The sequence below is a fragment of the Heterocephalus glaber genome, unplaced genomic scaffold (genome assembly GCF_053883595.1).
Source record: "Heterocephalus glaber isolate CG9 unplaced genomic scaffold, H.glaber_assembly_v1.0 deba00001481, whole genome shotgun sequence".
Lineage (NCBI taxonomy): Eukaryota > Metazoa > Chordata > Mammalia > Rodentia > Bathyergidae > Heterocephalus > Heterocephalus glaber.
The window spans coordinates 16,778,034-16,796,948 of record NW_028258317.1 but is presented as its reverse complement, the minus strand read 5'-3'; the positions used below and the strand labels follow the sequence as shown (position 1 = coordinate 16,796,948).

General features: G+C 45.2%; 1 protein-coding gene across 4 annotated transcripts in view; it reads left to right on the top strand.

Annotated features, from left to right (window-relative positions):
• The window catches only part of Tmem8b (transmembrane protein 8B), a 26,020-nt gene extending 7,105 nt beyond the window's left edge, over positions 1-18,915 (top strand). For 2 of the 4 annotated variants that reach the window (XM_004870133.3, XM_004870129.3), the window contains exons 4-13: positions 6,288-6,421; positions 6,731-6,999; positions 7,644-7,969; positions 11,360-11,453; positions 11,621-11,744; positions 11,866-12,008; positions 12,149-12,327; positions 17,335-17,481; positions 17,648-17,764; positions 18,019-18,915. In XM_004870133.3, coding sequence (XP_004870190.1) covers positions 6,288-6,421; positions 6,731-6,999; positions 7,644-7,969; positions 11,360-11,453; positions 11,621-11,744; positions 11,866-12,008; positions 12,149-12,327; positions 17,335-17,481; positions 17,648-17,764; positions 18,019-18,393 — 1,908 coding nt within the window. In that variant the 3' untranslated portion in view covers positions 18,394-18,915. Of the gene's footprint in view, positions 1-2,337; positions 2,393-6,287; positions 6,422-6,730; positions 7,000-7,643; positions 7,970-11,359; positions 11,454-11,620; positions 11,745-11,865; positions 12,009-12,148; positions 12,328-17,334; positions 17,482-17,647; positions 17,765-18,014 lie in introns of all 4 variants that reach the window. The other 2 variants (XM_087183715.1, XM_004870130.3) reach the window with 2 other exon arrangements.

Here is an 18,915-nt window from a genome sequence, read left to right as displayed (position 1 = left end):
GACCAAGGATAAGCAGAGCAAGGATTTAAAGAATCATGCATCATAGAGGAAGGGAGCTAGTGAAGTTTGGTCATTGAGAATTGAGAGGAACAGAAATTCTCAAACAGGTGAAGATTTGATTCTGTTATCTCTCTCCAGGTTCAGTTCCTTGAGGGCAGGGACTCTGCAACTGTTAGATTCACTTCTCTTGCTGCTGAAGCACAGGGTTCAGAGTAGGTGTTAAAATGCCTTTGACTGAGGTATGATTTGCACAGGGACAAATGCATCGGCCCTGCTGTTGGCAGGGATGTGAAACTAGGGCGGAGGTAGCTTCTGGAAGACTCAGTGATAGGCCTGTTTTTCCTGAGAGTGATGTACAAGAGGGCCTGGGAGCCTTCTGATCAGATCATGCTGGGAGCTCATCTGGAAAAAGGTCTAGGTTGAGGCCAGGAATTTAGCTCAAGTGCAAGGTCCTCAGTTTGATCCCCAGTATGGGGAGGGGGGTGGGGAAAGGGTCTAGGCTTTAGATGGACCTTGGCTCACATCAGAACTAAGAGCTTTTCTACTAGGAAGAATGTCTTCATAGGTCGTAGGTCTTTGGCTAAATCTCAAAGAGCCTGCCTCTGATTCTGATTCTGATCCTTGACTCACTTTGTGAGAACTGACAGGGAGAATTCTTTAGCAGGTTGTATCCCACAACCTTTCTAGGTGAGCAGGAGGAACCTGGGGTCTGCTCCTGGATTAGGATTATGGGAGTGGTCAGGGTTGCTTATAGTTGGCCAGATTGGGGACAATGGATAGCAGTACAAAGAAAGGCTGAACAGACTCTAAAGCCTGATTCAAAGTGCTACACCAAAGGGAGCTGGACAGTGAGAGAAGATCAGGCCTGACATGCCCTTTTGCATGTAGATATAGCAAGTGGGGCCTGGGAAATTTAATAGTGGAATTGGAGCCCTACACCAAAGAGCGCCCAGGGGTGAGGCTAGGGAGAAGAGGGCACAGTTCTACTTGTCCATGATGGCAGCAGGTCTGGACACCATGAAGATACATTGCTTCAGCCAGACCTGTTCTAGAAGTTGGCGAGGCAAGGATCTTGTATATGGTCCTTCTAAGAATTTGATTACCTCCTGGAATTTTCTATGGGGCCTTAAAGATTCATAAGCCTTCCAGACCTGGCCAGCTTCCCATGTTCAAGTGTGTGGGTTCATTGTCCAGAGCATTCCTCCATCTTCTCAATTTGAATTTTTTTTCTTCACCATAGTTATTTTGATTTCCTATGAGCCTTGACAGATACAGTTATGTGATTTTAGGGACAGCCTGGATGGGCCCTGAAGAGTCCCAGCAATAAGAAGGCAGGGTCCTTTCACAACTTTGGAGTAGGCTCAGATCTGCCTTTATTTCTTAGTCTTTTAGCACTTTGTGCTAGGCTTTAGTTTGGGGCTGGGAACACTGAGGTAAATAAGATGTATACTGGTGAGATACAGGAAATGTGTTAAGAGGACAAAGGAGAGATGGCTAACTCAGCTTGTAGTAGACTGGAGGTGATATCTGGAAACTGTTAGGAAGTGAGGCCTGAGGGTAAAGATACAGGGAAAGGCATTTCAGGTGGTGGAGCCAAAGCTCAGAAGGGAGAATTGAAGTGGGTCAGTGTGGGCTAGGTGTTGGGGTAAGTGGAGGCCAGATCATGAAAGGTGTAGAAGTTTAAACTGTATCCTGAGTGTGATAGGGTGCCTGGAGAATGTGAAGAGGAAGGTGACTTATTTGGTCTAAGCAGTTCTTCTGAGCTCCAGTCCCACATACTGCTAGATTCTGTGTCTGTGTTATTCACTATATATTCCTAGTACCCTACACAGACCTGGCACATGGTTTGTTGCCCTTCTGTCACCTTCTCAAACTTAGGTCCCAAACTGATATCATTTCTCCTTCTTCACTTGTCCTCTTCTTTCTATCCACTCCCCCCACCCCCCCGCATCTTCTTGGCTTTTCTGTCTTGGAGTATGTGTTTATTCTAAGGTATACAGTTGCCAGCCTTCTCTGAGCAGCTGGGCTTTGGTGTGTGGGTATCAGTGAACACACAGCTGACATAAGGAGAAAGTTCTCCTAAATGGCCAGGTACAAGTTCTCCTCCAAGACTTTCTCTTCTCAGCTCTAAGGTTTGAAAGTGAGTAAAAGCAGGTAAAATAATGAAAACAACTAGAAGGAAAACAAAGAAGCAGATTATACAGAAGAAAGGATTTTATTAAATCCAGCAACTAGGACTCAATATTTATGTCTCAACTGAAGTGGTTAAAATCTGCTAACAGTGCCTCTTCTGTTTTTCTTCCTCCTCCTATGTTATTTTATTTATATTTCAAATAGGTAATATATGCACCTGACTCAGCATTTGAAAAGTACAAAAGGCATAAAGCGAAAAGTAAGTCTTCCTCTTCTCTTCTCCTTCTAGTTCCCAATTCCTCTCCTCAGAGTTAACTAGGAGCTAGTTGTTAACTACTTCCTTAAATTACCTTTTTGTTCCTGAAATACTTTCTTCTCTTGGCTTTTGTGACTTCACAGCATTGTCCTGATTCTCCTGTCAATTTCCCACTTCTTTTCTGTCTCCTTTCCTGGCTTATCTTCTGCTTGATCTATATATGTGTTGGGACCTGATGCTTGGTCCTGGAACAATTCCTTTTTATTTTTCCATTCTCTTGCTTAGTGTCTGTAGCACAATTATTTAAAAATATTATCTATGAGTTAATGCCTTCTAAGAATAGTCAGCCAGTCCTAATTTCTTTGAATATCAGACTTTATATCCAGCTGCTTGACATTTCAGTTGGTTATCTGAGAAATGTCTCAAGCTTAGTATGTACAAATCATAGTTAAAAACAAAAAAAACTCTTTGATTCTCATTTCACTTTTTCCAGTCTAAGCCTCTTTTTCTTTCTTGTTATCTTTTTCTCAGTAAACAACATTGTCTTTCACCAATTGCTGAAGCACAAATTTAGGTGTCATTCTTGATTCCATTTCCCCTTTATTTTCCCACAATCCATAAAGAGTCTTTTTTAAACTTTAATTAATTTTATTGGTACATTTAAGGTATACAATATAATGACATTCATCATTGGAAATTTGCACCTTTACATAATCCATCTTGGTTTTTATTTTTTCCCCATTCCCCTGCCCTCCCTTCAACCCCTCCACCTCTCCCTATCTACAAAGACTTTGTTTCCAGTTTTTCTTTTTCTCATATTCCATTCCCTTTCTTTTTCCCTACCCCTCCCACTTCCTCTTCCCCATAAAAAGTCTTGTTGACTCTAATTCTAACACGTGCTCTGAATACATCTTCTTTTTCTCTATTTCACTTGGAGCACACCTTCCCTCAGCTTTCTACTTGGCCACCACAGTAACCTCCTGAATGGTCTCTGCTTCCACTCTTGCCCTCATTTACTTCCATACTGGTTGGTGCTGACTCTGGCATGGGAGCTGAGTGCTGGGCTATTCCAACAGAGAATCTTTCGTTTTTAAAAGAAACCAAGCCCACTCAGAATTCATCTACTTTGCCTTTTACACCAGGATCTTTCAGACTGTTTCCTGTTCACTTCTTACTTTTGGCTGTCTGGTTTCTTGAGCTTTCTTGGCCCTGTTCTTCCCATGGCTGCTGATGGCTTTGCTGTTGACTCAGTTTGGACTCTCACAGTTGGCTTCTACTTTGGTAGTTGAAGGAAGGAACACATCTTAACCAGAGACTTCACATCTTCTGATCCTTCACTGAAGCCAACAGCAGTAAAATGTGGAACAGTGTTTCTTCCCCCAGGACTGTCTAGCAAGGAAACAGGCTGTGTCCTGAGCGTACATCTTCCTCTCCCATCTTGGGACTCATTCACTGTAGCATTATTGTGGTGATTTCTACCTTAGCAGTGAGGTCGCTGAAATGCCATGTGAGGGTATTTCTTATGCTTAGATTTTGACACTGTTGATGAGGGATATCTGCTTTGGATATCAGAAATGGAAGTTTGTGAGCAACTAGGCTTGTTCAGGAGCTCTCCAAAGGAGTCTTCAGGAGTCTTCCAAAGGAGACATGTATTTTTTAGTTATTTATTTATTAAATTCTTTTATTGGTACATTGTAGGTATACAACACAATTACATTTCTCATTGGGAATTGTACCTTTACATAACGCATCTTGGTTTTTATTTTTTCCCCATTCCTCGCCCTCCCTTCACACCCTCCACCCTTCCCTATTTACAAAGACTTTATTTCCATTTTTTCCATTTCTCATCATTTTTCCTTTCCCTTCTTTCCTTTCCCCTGCCCTTCCCACTACCCCTACCCCTTTGGACCTTTTCTTCCTATTTTACATTATGGATTATTCATTCTAATCATTGGTACATTTTAGGTATACAATATAATGACATTCATCATTGGAAATTTGCACCTTTCCATAGTCTCTCTTGGTTCTTATTTTTCACCCTTGCCCAGCCCACCCTTCAACCCCTCCATTCCTCCCTATTTACAAAGATTTTGTTCCTATTTTTCCATTTTCTCATATTAATCCTATTCCCTTCTATTCTTTCTCCTAGCCCTCCCACTTCCTTCCCCTTTGCCCCTTTTCTTCCTATTTCACATTACCTATTATACATTTAGTCCTTATTTACACTTTCAGTTTCTCACACCAGAGAAACTATTCGGTATTTATACATGTGTGTCCTATTTATTTCACTTAAGAGTATCGCCTCAATGTGCATCCACTTAGCTATCTATAAATGTCTCTAATTTCTCATTTTTTATGGCTGAGTAGTACTCGATTTTATAAAAAAACCACATTTTCTTTATCCAGAGGAGACATGTATTTTTTTAACTCAACAGCTGTTTTCTTCAGCACCAGATGGTGTGCTAGGCACTGGAGATGCAATGATAAAAAGGCACAGAATGGTTTCAGGAAAAGGGTAATGAGATCTTCTGGTTTGGCATTTCTCAAGGCCTCCTTCCAACCTCATGGAGCTTTGCTGGAAGTCAGTGTCTTGGCTGGTTTCTTCCCTGATATGGATCTTAGTGGAATGTCATGCCTGGAACTTTTGTCCCAGAACAAAGCTTGGAGGTATCTCTTGGACAGAATAATGACATGAATGAGTCATAGCCTTTAGTTTATTAGGGCATTTTTCCAGATTAGAGAAGCCTAATTAGGGGACCCCTCTGCCTCATAACTGTTTGGTTTATAGGCTTATATAGCTGCAAAAGCTACAGAAGAGGAACTGTAACAAATAGTACTTTGCTCACTGAAGAATGATGGGTCTCTGTGGGTTGGAAATAGTGTTCATAATGCTGCAGGGAAGGGGCAACTGAGTTTGTTCAGGACAAGAGAAGCCAGGGGAGATGTGATGTTGTCCTCCAGTGTCAGAAGAAACAGACTGAGACTGAGGAAGTAGAATGGTGGGAGGACAACAGAGATGACAGGTTTTGGCTTTATAAATGTCAGAGTTGCCCCCTGCTAGGCTGATTCACTTATCCATTCATTTTGAACTTATTCATCATGAGTTTTGCATGCTGTGTTAAACCCTATGTCTGGAGGAACAAAAATAAAATAAGACAAGGTTCCTGTTCTTTTTTTTTTTTTTTTGGTACCAGGGATCGAACTTGGGACCTTGTGCTTGCGCAGCAGGCGGCGAAACCACTGAGCTAAATCCCTGGCCCTTTAAGAAAAAATTTTTTTTGGTACCAGGGATTGATCTCGGAACCTTGTGCTTGCACAGCAGGCGCCAGAACCACTGAGCTAAATCCCCGGCCCTCCTCCTCTTAAGTTAGTAGTCTAGGAGGTTGTTGGGGAGGTGATGAGTAGCCCTCACTGGGTGTGTTGAAGCAGAGGCTGTACAAACGTGAAAGGGGCAAAATGGGACATAATAGTAAAGATTAGATGAAGGGTGGATTGGAGACCTTGAAGGAGCTTTCTAACTCCTGTAGTAGTAGAGCTAGTGCTCTGGTAGTGGGAAGGGAGTGGTTTGAATTTTACAGTCATGTGGGGCTGACCAGGGATGCTCAGGAGGAGGGTCTGGATTGGGAGAAAGGGCAAGCAGGGCCTGATTCCCCCCACCCACCCAGACCTCAGTCAGTGCTGATGATAACGGCAGACCTGGGAGATCTAGATAAGACAGAAGTGATCAGAAATGACTTCTCTGACAGGAAGGATCCAAAGCTGAATGAGACTGCAGTCAGAGACCTGGGGTCAGGAGGACAGAGGCATTTCTTCCCAGCCCATGTACTAGATTTGGTTAGCTTTGGTTTAGTAGTACCTTGGTGTCACTCCCCCTCCTCCCATTCCTGCTTTGTCTCAGGGTCTCCAGGATGAATGTCAGTACCTCCTTCAGCCACAGCTGATTGTCCGCCGTTTGCTGGATGTGGCTGTGCTGGTTCCTGGCCGTCCTTCAGAGCAAACCCTCTCTCCCCACAATCATTCAGCCCTGTACAAGTAAGTCAAATACCCACTAAGCCGGGTCCTTCCCTTTCCTTTCCTTGTTTTAAACAGGTGGCAGTATTCTCTTTTGACTTCTCACCTACCTATCTAGTCCTGCAAAATTGGACTTGGGACCCAGAGCCCCCAGGGTGGGTTGGATTCCTGCCTCCTCTCTCCTAACATAGAGGGAAAGACCTGAAAAGACCATCTATTCCCCTGTCCCATACCCTCTCCTCACCCCTTCTTCCTCATGTTTCCCTCCTTCTGGTGTCCCTCTCACCTCTCTGTCTGTACTTTCTTGCCCCCAACCTCTCCCCTGCCCAGGGTCTTTGTGCCCAGCTTCACTTACAGGGTTTCCGCGCAGCTGGTGTGTGTGGGGGGCCGAGGGGTGTCTGCCTGCCCCCTGACACTGCGCCTACGTCCCAAGGCCCCACCCCTGCACAACTCAAGCTCTGTGGCCTGCGGAGGCACCTCGATATGCCAGCTGGAGCTGGCCCTGCCGCCCTGGGGGCACTGGGTCTACGTGCGAGTGGAGACACCATCCCGGGGCCCTAGCAGGACCATCCGCTTCCAGCTATGTGTGCGATTGCAAGGTCAGAACCCTCACATCTGCCCCAGTCATCCAGCCTTTGCAGACATCTGTGGCTGGGAAGTGACCTGGGTGGCTGTGTTTGGTGACCCTCTGCCTTACAATTTCCCCTATCCCACCCAGACTCCTTTGTACATCCTGACGGACCCCCATCCCAACTGGAGTTCCAAGTGTTTGGACAGTCTTCAGATCATTTTTTGCATCTGACTTGGGATAAATAAAGGCTTTTATTATCTTCCTTGATTTAATATTTCTTTCAGTTTCCTGAGATAGGCAAGGACAGCCAAAACCTCTGGGACATTGTCCTTGTCCATGTAAGTCAGTGAGACAGCCTGTTACACTTAGTTATCTTAGACAGTTTACAAAGTTAGCAATGTTGACGGTTAACAGTTAAACGCTTTAACGGTGTTACTACTGCACTGAGGGAGGGACAGATGACCTCGATTCTCTCCAACATGACATTCTGTTAGTTGTGATCATTAGGAAACCCCTGGGCCCTATCCTGTGTTCCTGGATATGTCACATTCCCTAGGAACATCATGTTCTAGTTCTCAGCCTTTGTTAAATACTGTCTGGCTCAGTTTTGGTTTGTTGTGGTGTAGGGTTATGAAGGCTACAGGCCTCAGATCTGGTTTTCTTTCTTCACAGAATGCCCACAGCCCAGTCTTTCCCGTGCCCTGGTCCCTGGAGCTGCCATGAACATGCCCCAGTCACTGGGGAACCAACCACTGCCCCCAGAGCCACCATCCCTGGGGACCTCTGTGGAGGCACCTGGGGCCACATCTCCACCTGAGCACTGTTGGCCAGTGCGCCCGACTCTGCGCAATGAACTGGACACCTTCTCTGTCCACTTCTACATCTTCTTTGGCCCAAGTGTGGCCCTTCCTCCTGAGCGCCCAGCTGTGTTTGCCCTGAGGCTGTTGCCAGTACTGGACAGTGGAGGCGTCCTCAGCCTGGAGCTCCAGCTCAATGTGGTACTCTTTGTGGATTGCTGGGTGGTTGTCCTTTGGGGGTACGTAACAGAGAAACTGTCAGGTGCGTGGAGGACTCATCTCCTTCAGGAATCCTACCTATGTTGGTTCTACCTATCCTTATAGTTAGGGACCATGTCTTAGTCCAGTTCTGGTCAACAGGCATACTCTGAATATCGACTGTGTGGTGAGTGGGCTGGGTCAGCCAGGGTGACTCAGAGTGCTTGGGCTATCCTCATTGTTGTAGGCTGCCCTCCCACTCAAAGGGCCCCTCTCAGTGACAGCTGTTCATTTTTTCTAAATGAGTTTACCACCTCTTGAGGCCATGCAGTCATATATGTCATTCCTAACACTACATCAATTCACTACATGAATTCCAACCTACTGATTTTTGTTTTGCCCAGAAGCCATATTCAGCAAATCTATCCCTCTCCCTTTGTCTTTAAATTACTTCTTTCTTTCTCTTTCTTTCTTTCTTTTTCTTTCTTTCTTTCTTTCTTTCTTTCTTTCTTTCTTTCTTTCTTTCTTTCTTTCCTTCCTTCCTTCCTTCCTTCCTTCCTTCTTTCCTTCCTTCCTTCCTTCCTTCCTTCCTTCCTTTCTTTTTTTGGTACTGAGGATTAAACTCGGGACCTTGCACTTGTGAGGCAGGCGGAGGAACCACTGAGCTAAATCCCCGGCCTTACTACTTTATTTTTTTGAGCAGTTTTAGATTTACAGAAAAATTGAACAGAAAGTAGAGTTCTCATAGCCTACCTTTCTCTCTGCAGTTTCCTGATACTAACATCTGGTCTGAGTGTGGTGTATTCATTATAGCCCTATCCTATTGTAACAGCCCTTCAGATGTTTCTATCCAAATGGCCCAAAGCTGAAACAATCTGGGTGTCTTGGGACCTCTCGCTATTCGCTATTGTCTCCTCTGTTCATTCTTATGGTGGTCATCATGTCTGCAACAAATGTTCTGAAGTGGTCTTCCCAGGGTGGCAGGCAAGATTTGCATTTGTGCAACCTGAGACCAAGTGGCCTCTTTGAGTTGGTGCGTTATATTATGGGATCATCTGTGCCTTATGGTACACTAAGATCCCTGAGTCTTTTTCCTTCCTTCCTTTTTACTTTCTTTAGAATACTTACGTACATTTTTTAAATCGTAAAAGTGTTTTAAATCATTTAAATTGTAAACAGGATCACATAAAAACTTTGGGCAGAAGGGGAAAACACTGCCCAAACATAACTACTTAACTTTGGTTACATTCTCCCAGACTATCTCCATACTGTTTTGTTTGTCTAGTTGTAATTAAGGGGAATATACATTTTGATGTGTTGAGCTTGTGAACCGCTGCCAATTCCCATCTTGTATTTTTGCACTAAATTTTTGAACCTGAATGGAAGAAGTTATGCCCATCCTAGTGGTATTGCCTAGTATTGTTTAGGGCCCTGGGCCTTCTCCCCTTTGTGCAAAGCCAGCCTTTTGTACCTCTTGAGTCATTACTATCAGCACTGACTAAGACCCGGATGAGGGTGTAGTCCTGTGTTGGGCCCTTAGAGATGATCCTCACCTTGGCTTTGATCCAGTAACCTGTGTTCTGTTCCCTCTACTAAGGATCCTTTTAACTCCACTGTGCCCCAGGTTAGAGGTCTACTTCCCCTTAGCCAACCTGAGGGATGGTCTATGACTTTTTATGGGACTTGGCCCAGAACTTTTTGTGTTCCTGCTTATCAGGACAGATCTGGTTCTTTAACCTGAAGACATTCCTTATTTTCATACTCAAATTCTCTCTGATTCTGTCCTGGCTAAGATTGTATTTTGTGTTTGCTTATTGCCATGCCTTTGGGCAATGACCCAAAGGTCTAGATTTGACCTTGAAACTGTAGAGGCTGAATCAGAGACCAGCCCCACCCACCCTGAGATTAGAGATCTAGCCCCACTGCAGCTCCTCACGTCTCCCTCTCTGCATTCTATTTTATCCTTCCTTTGTAGCACTGGGGATTGAACTGGGGGCTTGTGCATGCTAGGCAAGTGCTGTACCACTGAGCTATGCTGCTGGTCCCCTCCCTGTCTGCATTCTACCCATTCACTGTAAAGAGTATCTGTTTCCATTGTGCCATTTGCGAGGTATGGCACTTGCTACACACCTCAGACAGCCTGTTAGATTTATTCTGAAAAGTGTATCAGCACATTTACTCTGATCTTTCCTTCCAAATATTTTGATTTTTTTTCCCCTTGGATCAAAAACTGCATAGCTGGAGGACCCCCTCCCCCAACCCCTTTGCCTCTCTCCTACAGTGACTTTTACTCAGTTATACTGTGCTGGGCTTGCATAGAGAGAAATGCTAAGCAAATTGTATGAAATTGTCTTGTAGTTGAAGACAGGATCCGTAACAGCACATCTTCTTGGTGGGAATGTCTAAGGACTACTGCTTTAGTTAGGCATGGTGGTTCTCTGGAGACTGATTAACTTTTATACATTCACAAATCTGGAAACTCAAGGTTTCCTTCTTTGCTTTGGCTACATGGAAGTCAGTATCAAACATATGGGGCTGGGGATTTAGCTCAGCAGTTCCGGCACCTTCGTCGCAAGCGCAAGGTCCCGAGTTCGATCCTTGGTACCAAAAAAACCCCCCAAAACTAGATACAGTATCAAACATATGACTCACATCTATGGACAGACTTTATTTTTGTATCTAGATTTTAAAATTTCTCTCACGCATTTATCCCATCTTATGTGTTAATAAGATGACTCAAATCCTTCTTGAATAAGGTAAATTTATGGCACCTGTTACTTTTATTTATTTATTTATTTGGTACCAGGCATCGAACTTGGGACCTTACGCTTGTGAGGCAGGTGCCAGAACCACTGAGCTAAATCCCTGGCCTCTGTTACTTTTATTCTTGTAGTCAATCCCTTACCTTTACTCCTGTGGGTATCTAGTTTCTTTTAATTCTAGCCAGGTTGCTACATTTAATGGCTCAGGCATTCCTTTACCACCAGGATCATTTTACCTGTGAGATGAGTTTCTTTACAGGTCTCCTGCCTTTAGGCCTGGAACGAGTTGAGTGAGATCCTTAAATTTGTCTACAATTAATTTCAAGTCTGGCAACACCTACCTTTCCCCCAATAAGATAGGATTACAAACAGTGTTTTCTGAATCAGAAATTGAGAATTTGGCCTCACCTGCTCATCAGTTGTTGGGAAATTCTTGCAGTAGGGAATCTGGTGCTTTTCAGTTTTGGGGTTCCAAGAATGGAAATGAGACAGCAGCACTGGCTGCAGATCAGCTGGAGGAATGGGCTGTCTAGTGAGGCCTGAGGGGCTGATAGGCATGGGAGTCTGGGGTTGGTGCGGTGAGCCCATCTGAAGGGTCTGACAACCTCATTTCCACATCTGTCCTCCCCAGAGCTCCCTGCACCAAGAAAATGTGACAGTTTTCGGATGCCTGACTCACGAGGTGCCCTTGAGCCTGGGGGATGCAGCGGTGACCTGTTCCAAAGGTGGGGTGAGGAGTGAGGCTGGAATCCCAGGCAGGGCTGTGGGGCATGGTGTGGAGGAAGGACAGCCAGGGCCTCCAGGAATCGGGAGCAGGTGGCTGAGGGTTCTTGGTTCCTGACCACACCTCCTTACCTCTCACTGGTCCAGCCCTTTTCCTGTCTCTCTTCAGAGTCGCTGGCAGGCTTCCTCCTCTCAGTCAGCGCCACCTCCAGAGTGGCGAGGCTGCGAATTCCCTTCCCGCAGACGGGGACTTGGTTCCTGACTCTCCGCTCCCTGTGTGGGGTGGGGCCTCGGTGAGCAGCACGGTCGGGGTCAGGGTCGGGGTCAGGGTGGGGGTCTGGGTTGGGGTCTGGGTCGGGCCGCGGCCCAGACGGGGACGGCCCTGGACCCAGATAACAGCCAGTGTGTCCCTAGGTTCGTGCGGTGCCGCAACGCGACTGCCGAAGTGCGACTGCGCACCTTCCTGTCCCCATGCGTGGACGACTGTGGGCCGTATGGCCAATGCAAGCTGCTGCGCACGCACAACTACCTATATGCGGCCTGCGAGTGCAAGGCTGGTGAGTGGGCTGGCGAGGGAGCGGGCACATGTGCTTCCAGGGCTGTAGGTGGTTTGGAGAGGTGGGCGTGCTGGGCACTCCGGGGTGGGGGCAGAATTGTCTGCCTTCTGTCCTCCACCCAGTGCCCTCCTGACCCACAGGGTGGCGGGGCTGGGGCTGCACCGACAGTGCCGATGCGCTTACCTATGGCTTCCAGCTGCTGTCCACACTCTTGCTCTGCCTGAGCAACCTCATGTTTTTGCCACCTGTGGTCCTGGCCATTCGGAGCCGCTATGTGCTGGAAGCTGCTGTCTACACTTTCACCATGTTCTTCTCCACGGTAGGAAGTGGCATCTCCGTCTTTACCTCTTCACGTCCTTCCTTCTTCCTGGTGGTGGTGGTGTTGGTGGTGTGTGGGGCATCATTTCTACCATGTTCTCCACCAGTTTGGGGATGTCTCTACCTTCAGTGTCTAATACAGTGGTGCCTCTCAGCCTACCATGGTGTCACAGAAAGTGGTAATTCAGGCAAGGCACCTTGGGGCAAATGACTCAAGCTGTTTACGATTTAATATAACAAGTGTGGGTCTCCAGCTGCTCCACACTATGAGGAGACCTTTACTCAACACATCCACTGAGAAACTGCCCTACACCTTCACTGTATTCTCTGTAACAGGGCAGGACTCCATACTTTCACATTCATCTCTGCACAGTCTTCACCTTCATCATTTCTTTCCTGATATGAGGGCGAGCTATTCCGTGCTCATGTTCTGCCGTGTAGTGGGGATGTCTGTGTTGTTAGTGTGCTTGTTTCCATGCTTTGAAAGCATGTTCCCCCATTCAGTCCCCATGGCTGTCCTTCATTTCTTGTGGGAACTTTTGGAAGACAGAAGGGATCTCTATATTGGACAGTGAAGAAGATAATCTGGCTGTCAGAATCCTCAGAAACTTTATCCTGAGTCAGGGCAAGTGGCAATATGATATAAAATCCCAGTTCCAGGAGTACATTTTGATGTAGATTTCAAGTTTGGGGTTTTTTTTGTTTTTTTTTTTAGATAGGGCCTCTCTGTGTAGTTCAGGCTGGACCTGAACTCAATGTGTAGCCCACAATGGCCCTGAACTCACAGTGATCCTCCTGCCCCAGCCTCCTGAGTGCTGGAATTACAGGTGTGCACCACCTGTAGGTTTAATAGTTTTAAATTTCTCCATGCCTATTTAACAATCTCCACAATCCCTTCTCTTTGTTTTCTCATTCCTCCACAGCCAGAAAAATCCATATTACAAGTAAGCATTTAAGATATTATGAAGAAGGGTAGAGAAGTGGGTTTGCTGATATATCCTAACCCCCAGTTAGACTTTTTCCTCCACCAGATTCTGCACCTCGAAGGATCTTGTTATCCCATCTGTTCTTGACATTTGTATAATACAGTACCTGTCTATGAGCACTACAAAAAAATCTTAGATGGATTCAGACTCTCCTAATGTTTTAGCAACAGGAAAATCATGAAAACAAATATGATTCCCAGGTATTCAGCATTATTAGATCAGACATGTGTCCAGAGTACAAAAATCCTTCTTAATATCTGGAGAAAGTAGGGAGACAGAAGTGTTGAATTAGGGTCACAGGGTCCTCCTGGATACTCATCCAAAGACTCAGAAGAGTAGGATGTAGCCACACTGCACAGAGAGACTGTGGCCCTTTAATCAGGCTGAGAAGAGTGCACTTCAGTTTTGGATGACTGGGCCTCTTTTTAGGCCCCTCTGATAGTGCCTCATTCTGTTTTTATTTTAGACACTGTTTCTTATTGTCAGATGCCCTTTATGCTGTTGCTTTACCAAATCTTCTAGCAACAGCTGTTCTACCAGCCCACGCTTGACTTCATGCAGATCTAATGTGATTCATAATTAGTAAGAGTACCTTGATGTATCAGGAACCTAGAGCATGTGGGGAGAGCATATTCATTTCTCTCAGCTTGGCAGAAGCATCCTGGGCATTGGCTCCAATGTGTTCAGTGCTAGATGTCTCTTTCTGGATACAGTGGCATAGCAATCTGAAGAGAAAGACTTTTCCTCTAGTAGGAACACTGAGGGAGCCTCAGAAGCCTAGTACTAAATAAACTAAATTCACTTTCTTGAATAAGGCAGTAAGCAAGAGAATAAGGAATATCTGCTAGCTTTAAGGCATTGACTGAAGTCTTGCCCTAATTCCAGTTCTTTTTCCACAGTGGCCAAAATTTAAAGCTATTGGTCATTCAGTTTTCCAGGGGCAGGTCCCTATTGTTACTTCTTTCCCATTCTTTACTTAGTTTGGACTTATTTCATTCTATTGTAAGGATGATATAGGGATCCACTGGTCTTATTGCAGTTGACCAGGACAGTAGATGATAGTCATCTTCCCTGTCTTGAAATCTAGAACAGTCTATACTTGAGTAGACACATGCATTCCTATCCAACGTATAGCAGCAGACAGCAGGTTTATAATTCAGGCATTTGCAGATTTTAAAAAAAGATAAAAATATAAAAACAGCCACAAATGTAGCACTTGATTTTTGTACGTAGCTAGACAGTTCACATAATGATAACAGCAAAATGATATCTACAGAATTAATGGTATGCAAGACACTGCTAATTTAATCTTCACAATAGCACTTTAATAATAAGTAGGCACTTTTATTATCATTTTTTTTTGTAAGTGAAAGAAAATTAAACTTTTTGCCTAAGGGAGACAGTGAGTAATGGAGCTTAGATTCTCATTCATCCTGACTCCGAGCCCTCATGTAATCACTGAGCTGTGTTGCTCTCCTTGCACCAAGGCAGTGAGTGTAAATTGATAGAGTTCTTATCCAACTTTAGTTTCTAGAAGTCCTGGAGTATGATGAGGAACACATAGCTCAGGTTTAGTAGCTTCCCCCAAATTCTTGTGATAGTTTTTTTTCTCTCTCTCCTTCCTTCCTTCCTTCCTTCCTTTCTTCCTTTCTTCCTTCCACGCCCCCCCCCCCCTTTGTGTCTGTCTGTCTCTTTCTTGCTTTCTTGCTTTTGTGGTCCCAGTGATTGAAGGGCCTTGTACATGCTAGGCAAGTACTCTATCAGTGAGCCATGTCCCCAGACCACATCAAATTCTTAAGAGCCAATCAGGAGATTAGAGAATATAACCAAACCCAATATAAAAAAGCATCAGAGTGAATATATAAAACCTTGTGGTTGTGGGCCTTTAACCCAGATAGTCCAAGCCATTTATCCTTCACAATTCTACTTGAGTCCTTATAGAGTCCATGCCATGTGGCTTAGATAGAGCCCATGGCATGTGGCTGTCCTTGGCTGTTGCTGACATCCTGGCTGCAAGCCCACTGTCTCATTACCTGTTCTGCTCCTCAGACCATCACAAGTAATTTTCAGTGGCCCTTAGCAAAATCCCATAACTGTAGCCAAGAGAAAATAGAATTAGGAAATAATAAGAGAGGAACAGTTAAGTTCCATTATATCCTGTGTGCAAATTTCCCAATCTTTGGATAATTTAAATATGTTTGCATTTCCAGTTTGACATTCTGTAATGCCTGGTCACCCCATTTTAGTGCATTGGATGAACTATATAGTTATAAAATTATAAAGTTCCATAGAAAAAACTGAGGATAATTTTTTCCGAATTACTTCATATATAGGGTTCAAAGCTGAGGACATGATCAATATGGATTAGAATTATATTAATAGAATCTAGTTAGTAGTCTAAATTTCTTCTCTTAAATTTACCGAGTTTTCTGTGTCATTTCTACCACTATTATTGTTGTTGACAAAAGAAATATTAGTCTAAAATTTAACCTACAAGTTTCAGTGGGATAATTTCCTGAGATGGCAATTTTAATTAGCTCTATCCCTATGGATATTCCACAACCTTAAACTGTCACTTACTCTTTTTAGAATACGTGGAGAATTTTTAGCCGTGGACTATTACTGAATTTAGTAATTTTACTGAATTTACGAATATTACTAATTTCCCCTAAACCTCTCCATTCTAGAGATAATATCTCCATTTCTCTCTCACTCTTTTTCAGTGTAGAGAAATTCCTAGGTGAAAGTCAGTTCTCTGTTATTGGCTTAGATATGTCTTCAGTATTTGGTGATTCAGCTTTGCCTTTTTTTCCCCGCTGATCTGTATCCTCCTTTATTTGAGATCAAAGGATTCATTTTAAGTTCCTCTTCTAAAAACTTCTGGGCATTTCTTTGAGTGTACTTGAAAGGCATATGGAGCATATGAACTGTGAAATTAATTCTTGAAAAGAAAACACAAATCTTAAAAGAGTATTGGATAATTTAGTAACTTGGCATACTTATTTCTTTCTTGTTGTTATTTTTGGTACCAGGGATTGAACTTGGGTCCTTGCACTTGCAGGGCCCGGGGCGGAACCACTGAGCTAAATTCCCGGCTTGTTTGAGACAGGGCCTTACTATGTAGTTCAGGCTGACCTTAACCTCATGGCGATCCTCCTGCCTCAGCCTTTTCAAGTGCTGGGATTACACGCATGCGCCACCACACCTGGCCAGCATACTTATTTCTGGTCTTGAAACAGAGAATAACCAAATAACTAAAATTAAGTTATTAATTAACCAGTGTGTTATAGATAAACTAGAAAAAGACTAAAGTATTAATATGTTTAGGAACCAAATTAACTCTCAATCAGCATATATAAGAGAAAGTATTGAAAAATTTCTTAGGCATATTTAAACATTAATTCTCCACAATGTAGGCCAGCTGGTAGACACTATCCTTCCCCATTTGTTCCTCCTGGTGTGAAATGCCATGCTTAGCCACTACCTTAGCGACCCTTTTTGCTTACTGTGTGCCTAGCCCCTGTGTAGTGAGTAGGAGGGGATGGAGAAAGCCAGTTAGTGGAGGTCCTGAGATGAAGCCCAGTGCAGAGACTGAGCAATCAGGAGAAATTCAGACATTCAAGAGAGTTTTGGAGGTCTAAATGGGCCATGAGTCCAGAGGCAGACCCCAAAACATGGGCTGGGGATAGGGGTTATTCGTGGGACCCATAATGAGTGTGTGGAGATAGGGAAGAAAATTGCCTCATTTTGAGAGATCTGAACCCCCTGGCCTGGCTTCTCCACTACACATTCCAGAAATGGGAAGCTCGGAGCTGCCAGATACATATGGCTAATGAAGTAGACCAGGCCTTCCTACCATGTTTTTTTTAAAGAGTGGAGGAGTCACATATTTCTTAGCTCTGCTCACCTGTGACCTCTGACCTTTGTTTCTCTGGCAGCAGTACACCATCCCTGTGGCTTCTTTATTTTCATACACGTGGACCTCCACCCTAAGTCCTTTCAACACCTGTCATTTCTTCCAGTTCTATCATGCCTGTGACCAGCCAGGCATTGTGGTTTTCTGCATCATGGACTACGATGTGCTGCAGTTCTGTGATTTCCTGGGCTCATTAATGTCCGTGTGGGTCACTGTCATTGCCATGGCTCGTTTACAGCCCGTGGTCAAGCAGGTCAGTCCAGAGTGGGCCCTGGGGGACAACCATAGCCAAGATCCACTTGGAATCCACTACTATCCTATCCCTGAGGGCTTTTCCAAGTGCCTCTTGCCATCCTAGCCCAGCCCCTGAAGTGCTGTCACCTGACACTAGTCCAGCCCCTGGAGTCGTCTTCCCCTAGGTGCTGTATTTGCTGGGAGCTATGCTGCTGTCCATGGCTCTGCAGCTTGATCGGCATGGACTCTGGAACCTGCTTGGACCCAGTCTCTTCGCCCTGGGGATCTTGGCCACAGCCTGGGTAAGGGTGGGGAGGGCTGTATATGTGTGTATGTCTGGGTTGGGGAGCCAGACTTGGGTGTAGGGCACTGGCCATCTCAATTTAAGGTGGGCTTGGCTTGTCACCATCACCTACTCTCTACAATGTCCACTCCAGCCTTGGCAAGGCCTTTAGGTCACAACCAGGCTTCAGGGGAAGCCTGAGACTGACCAGCTGTAGCTTGGGTTCCAGGGTCTTACATTCCTGAGCCCCACTTCTCTGCTTTCCCCAGACAGTACGCACTGTCCGCCGTCGGCACTGCTACCCACCCACATGGCGCCGCTGGCTTTTCTACCTGTGTCCAGGCAGCCTTATTGCGGGCAGTGCCGTCCTACTCTATGCTTTTGTGGAGACCCAGGACAACTACTTCTACATCCATAGCATTTGGCATATGCTCATCGCCGGCAGTGTGGGCTTCTTGCTGCCTCCTCGTGCCAAGACTGACCACCGGGTCCCGTCTGGAACCCGGGCCCGGGCCTGCGGTTACCAGCTGTGCATCAATGAGCAGGAGGAGCTGGGCCTTGTGGGCCCAGGAGGAACCACTGTCAGCAGCATCTGTGCCAGCTGAGAAGGGCTTTGGCCCAGGACCCGGGGAGATAAACCCTTTGTAGGGTTCTTCCTGGGGGTGAGAAGCCTTCCTGGGGACAAGAGACAAGCTATATTTCTTGAGGACTTAGAGTTTTTCTCAAGGACATTGAATTCTTCCAGGGACCTGGAGCCTTTCCCAGAACATGGGAAACTTTCTGTGTTCATGGAATCCTTCTTAAGGACTGGAAGGAACTACGCATGGCACAGAGCCCCCTCAGGACCTTCTGGGGCATGGAGTCTTTCCCAGTTATGTGGAACCATCCTACAGACATGAAATACTTCCCAGGGAGACAAAGCCTTGTCAGGAACATGGCATCATTCCAGAGGAAATGGAGTCTATCTTGGAGAAATTGAGTCTTGAGATTTTCCTAGAGACTCAGCAACTCTGGCCTCAGGCTTCCTTCCTAGAGGCAGTATCTGGGCTGTTCTGTGCTGGCCATGGAGGATTTCAGGACAGATGGAGTTGAAACTGGGGCTTGGTGGCTGGTATCCCGAGTTGGTACAGGCAGAGTCTGGTGTGTCTCCAATGAAATATGTGCTGATTC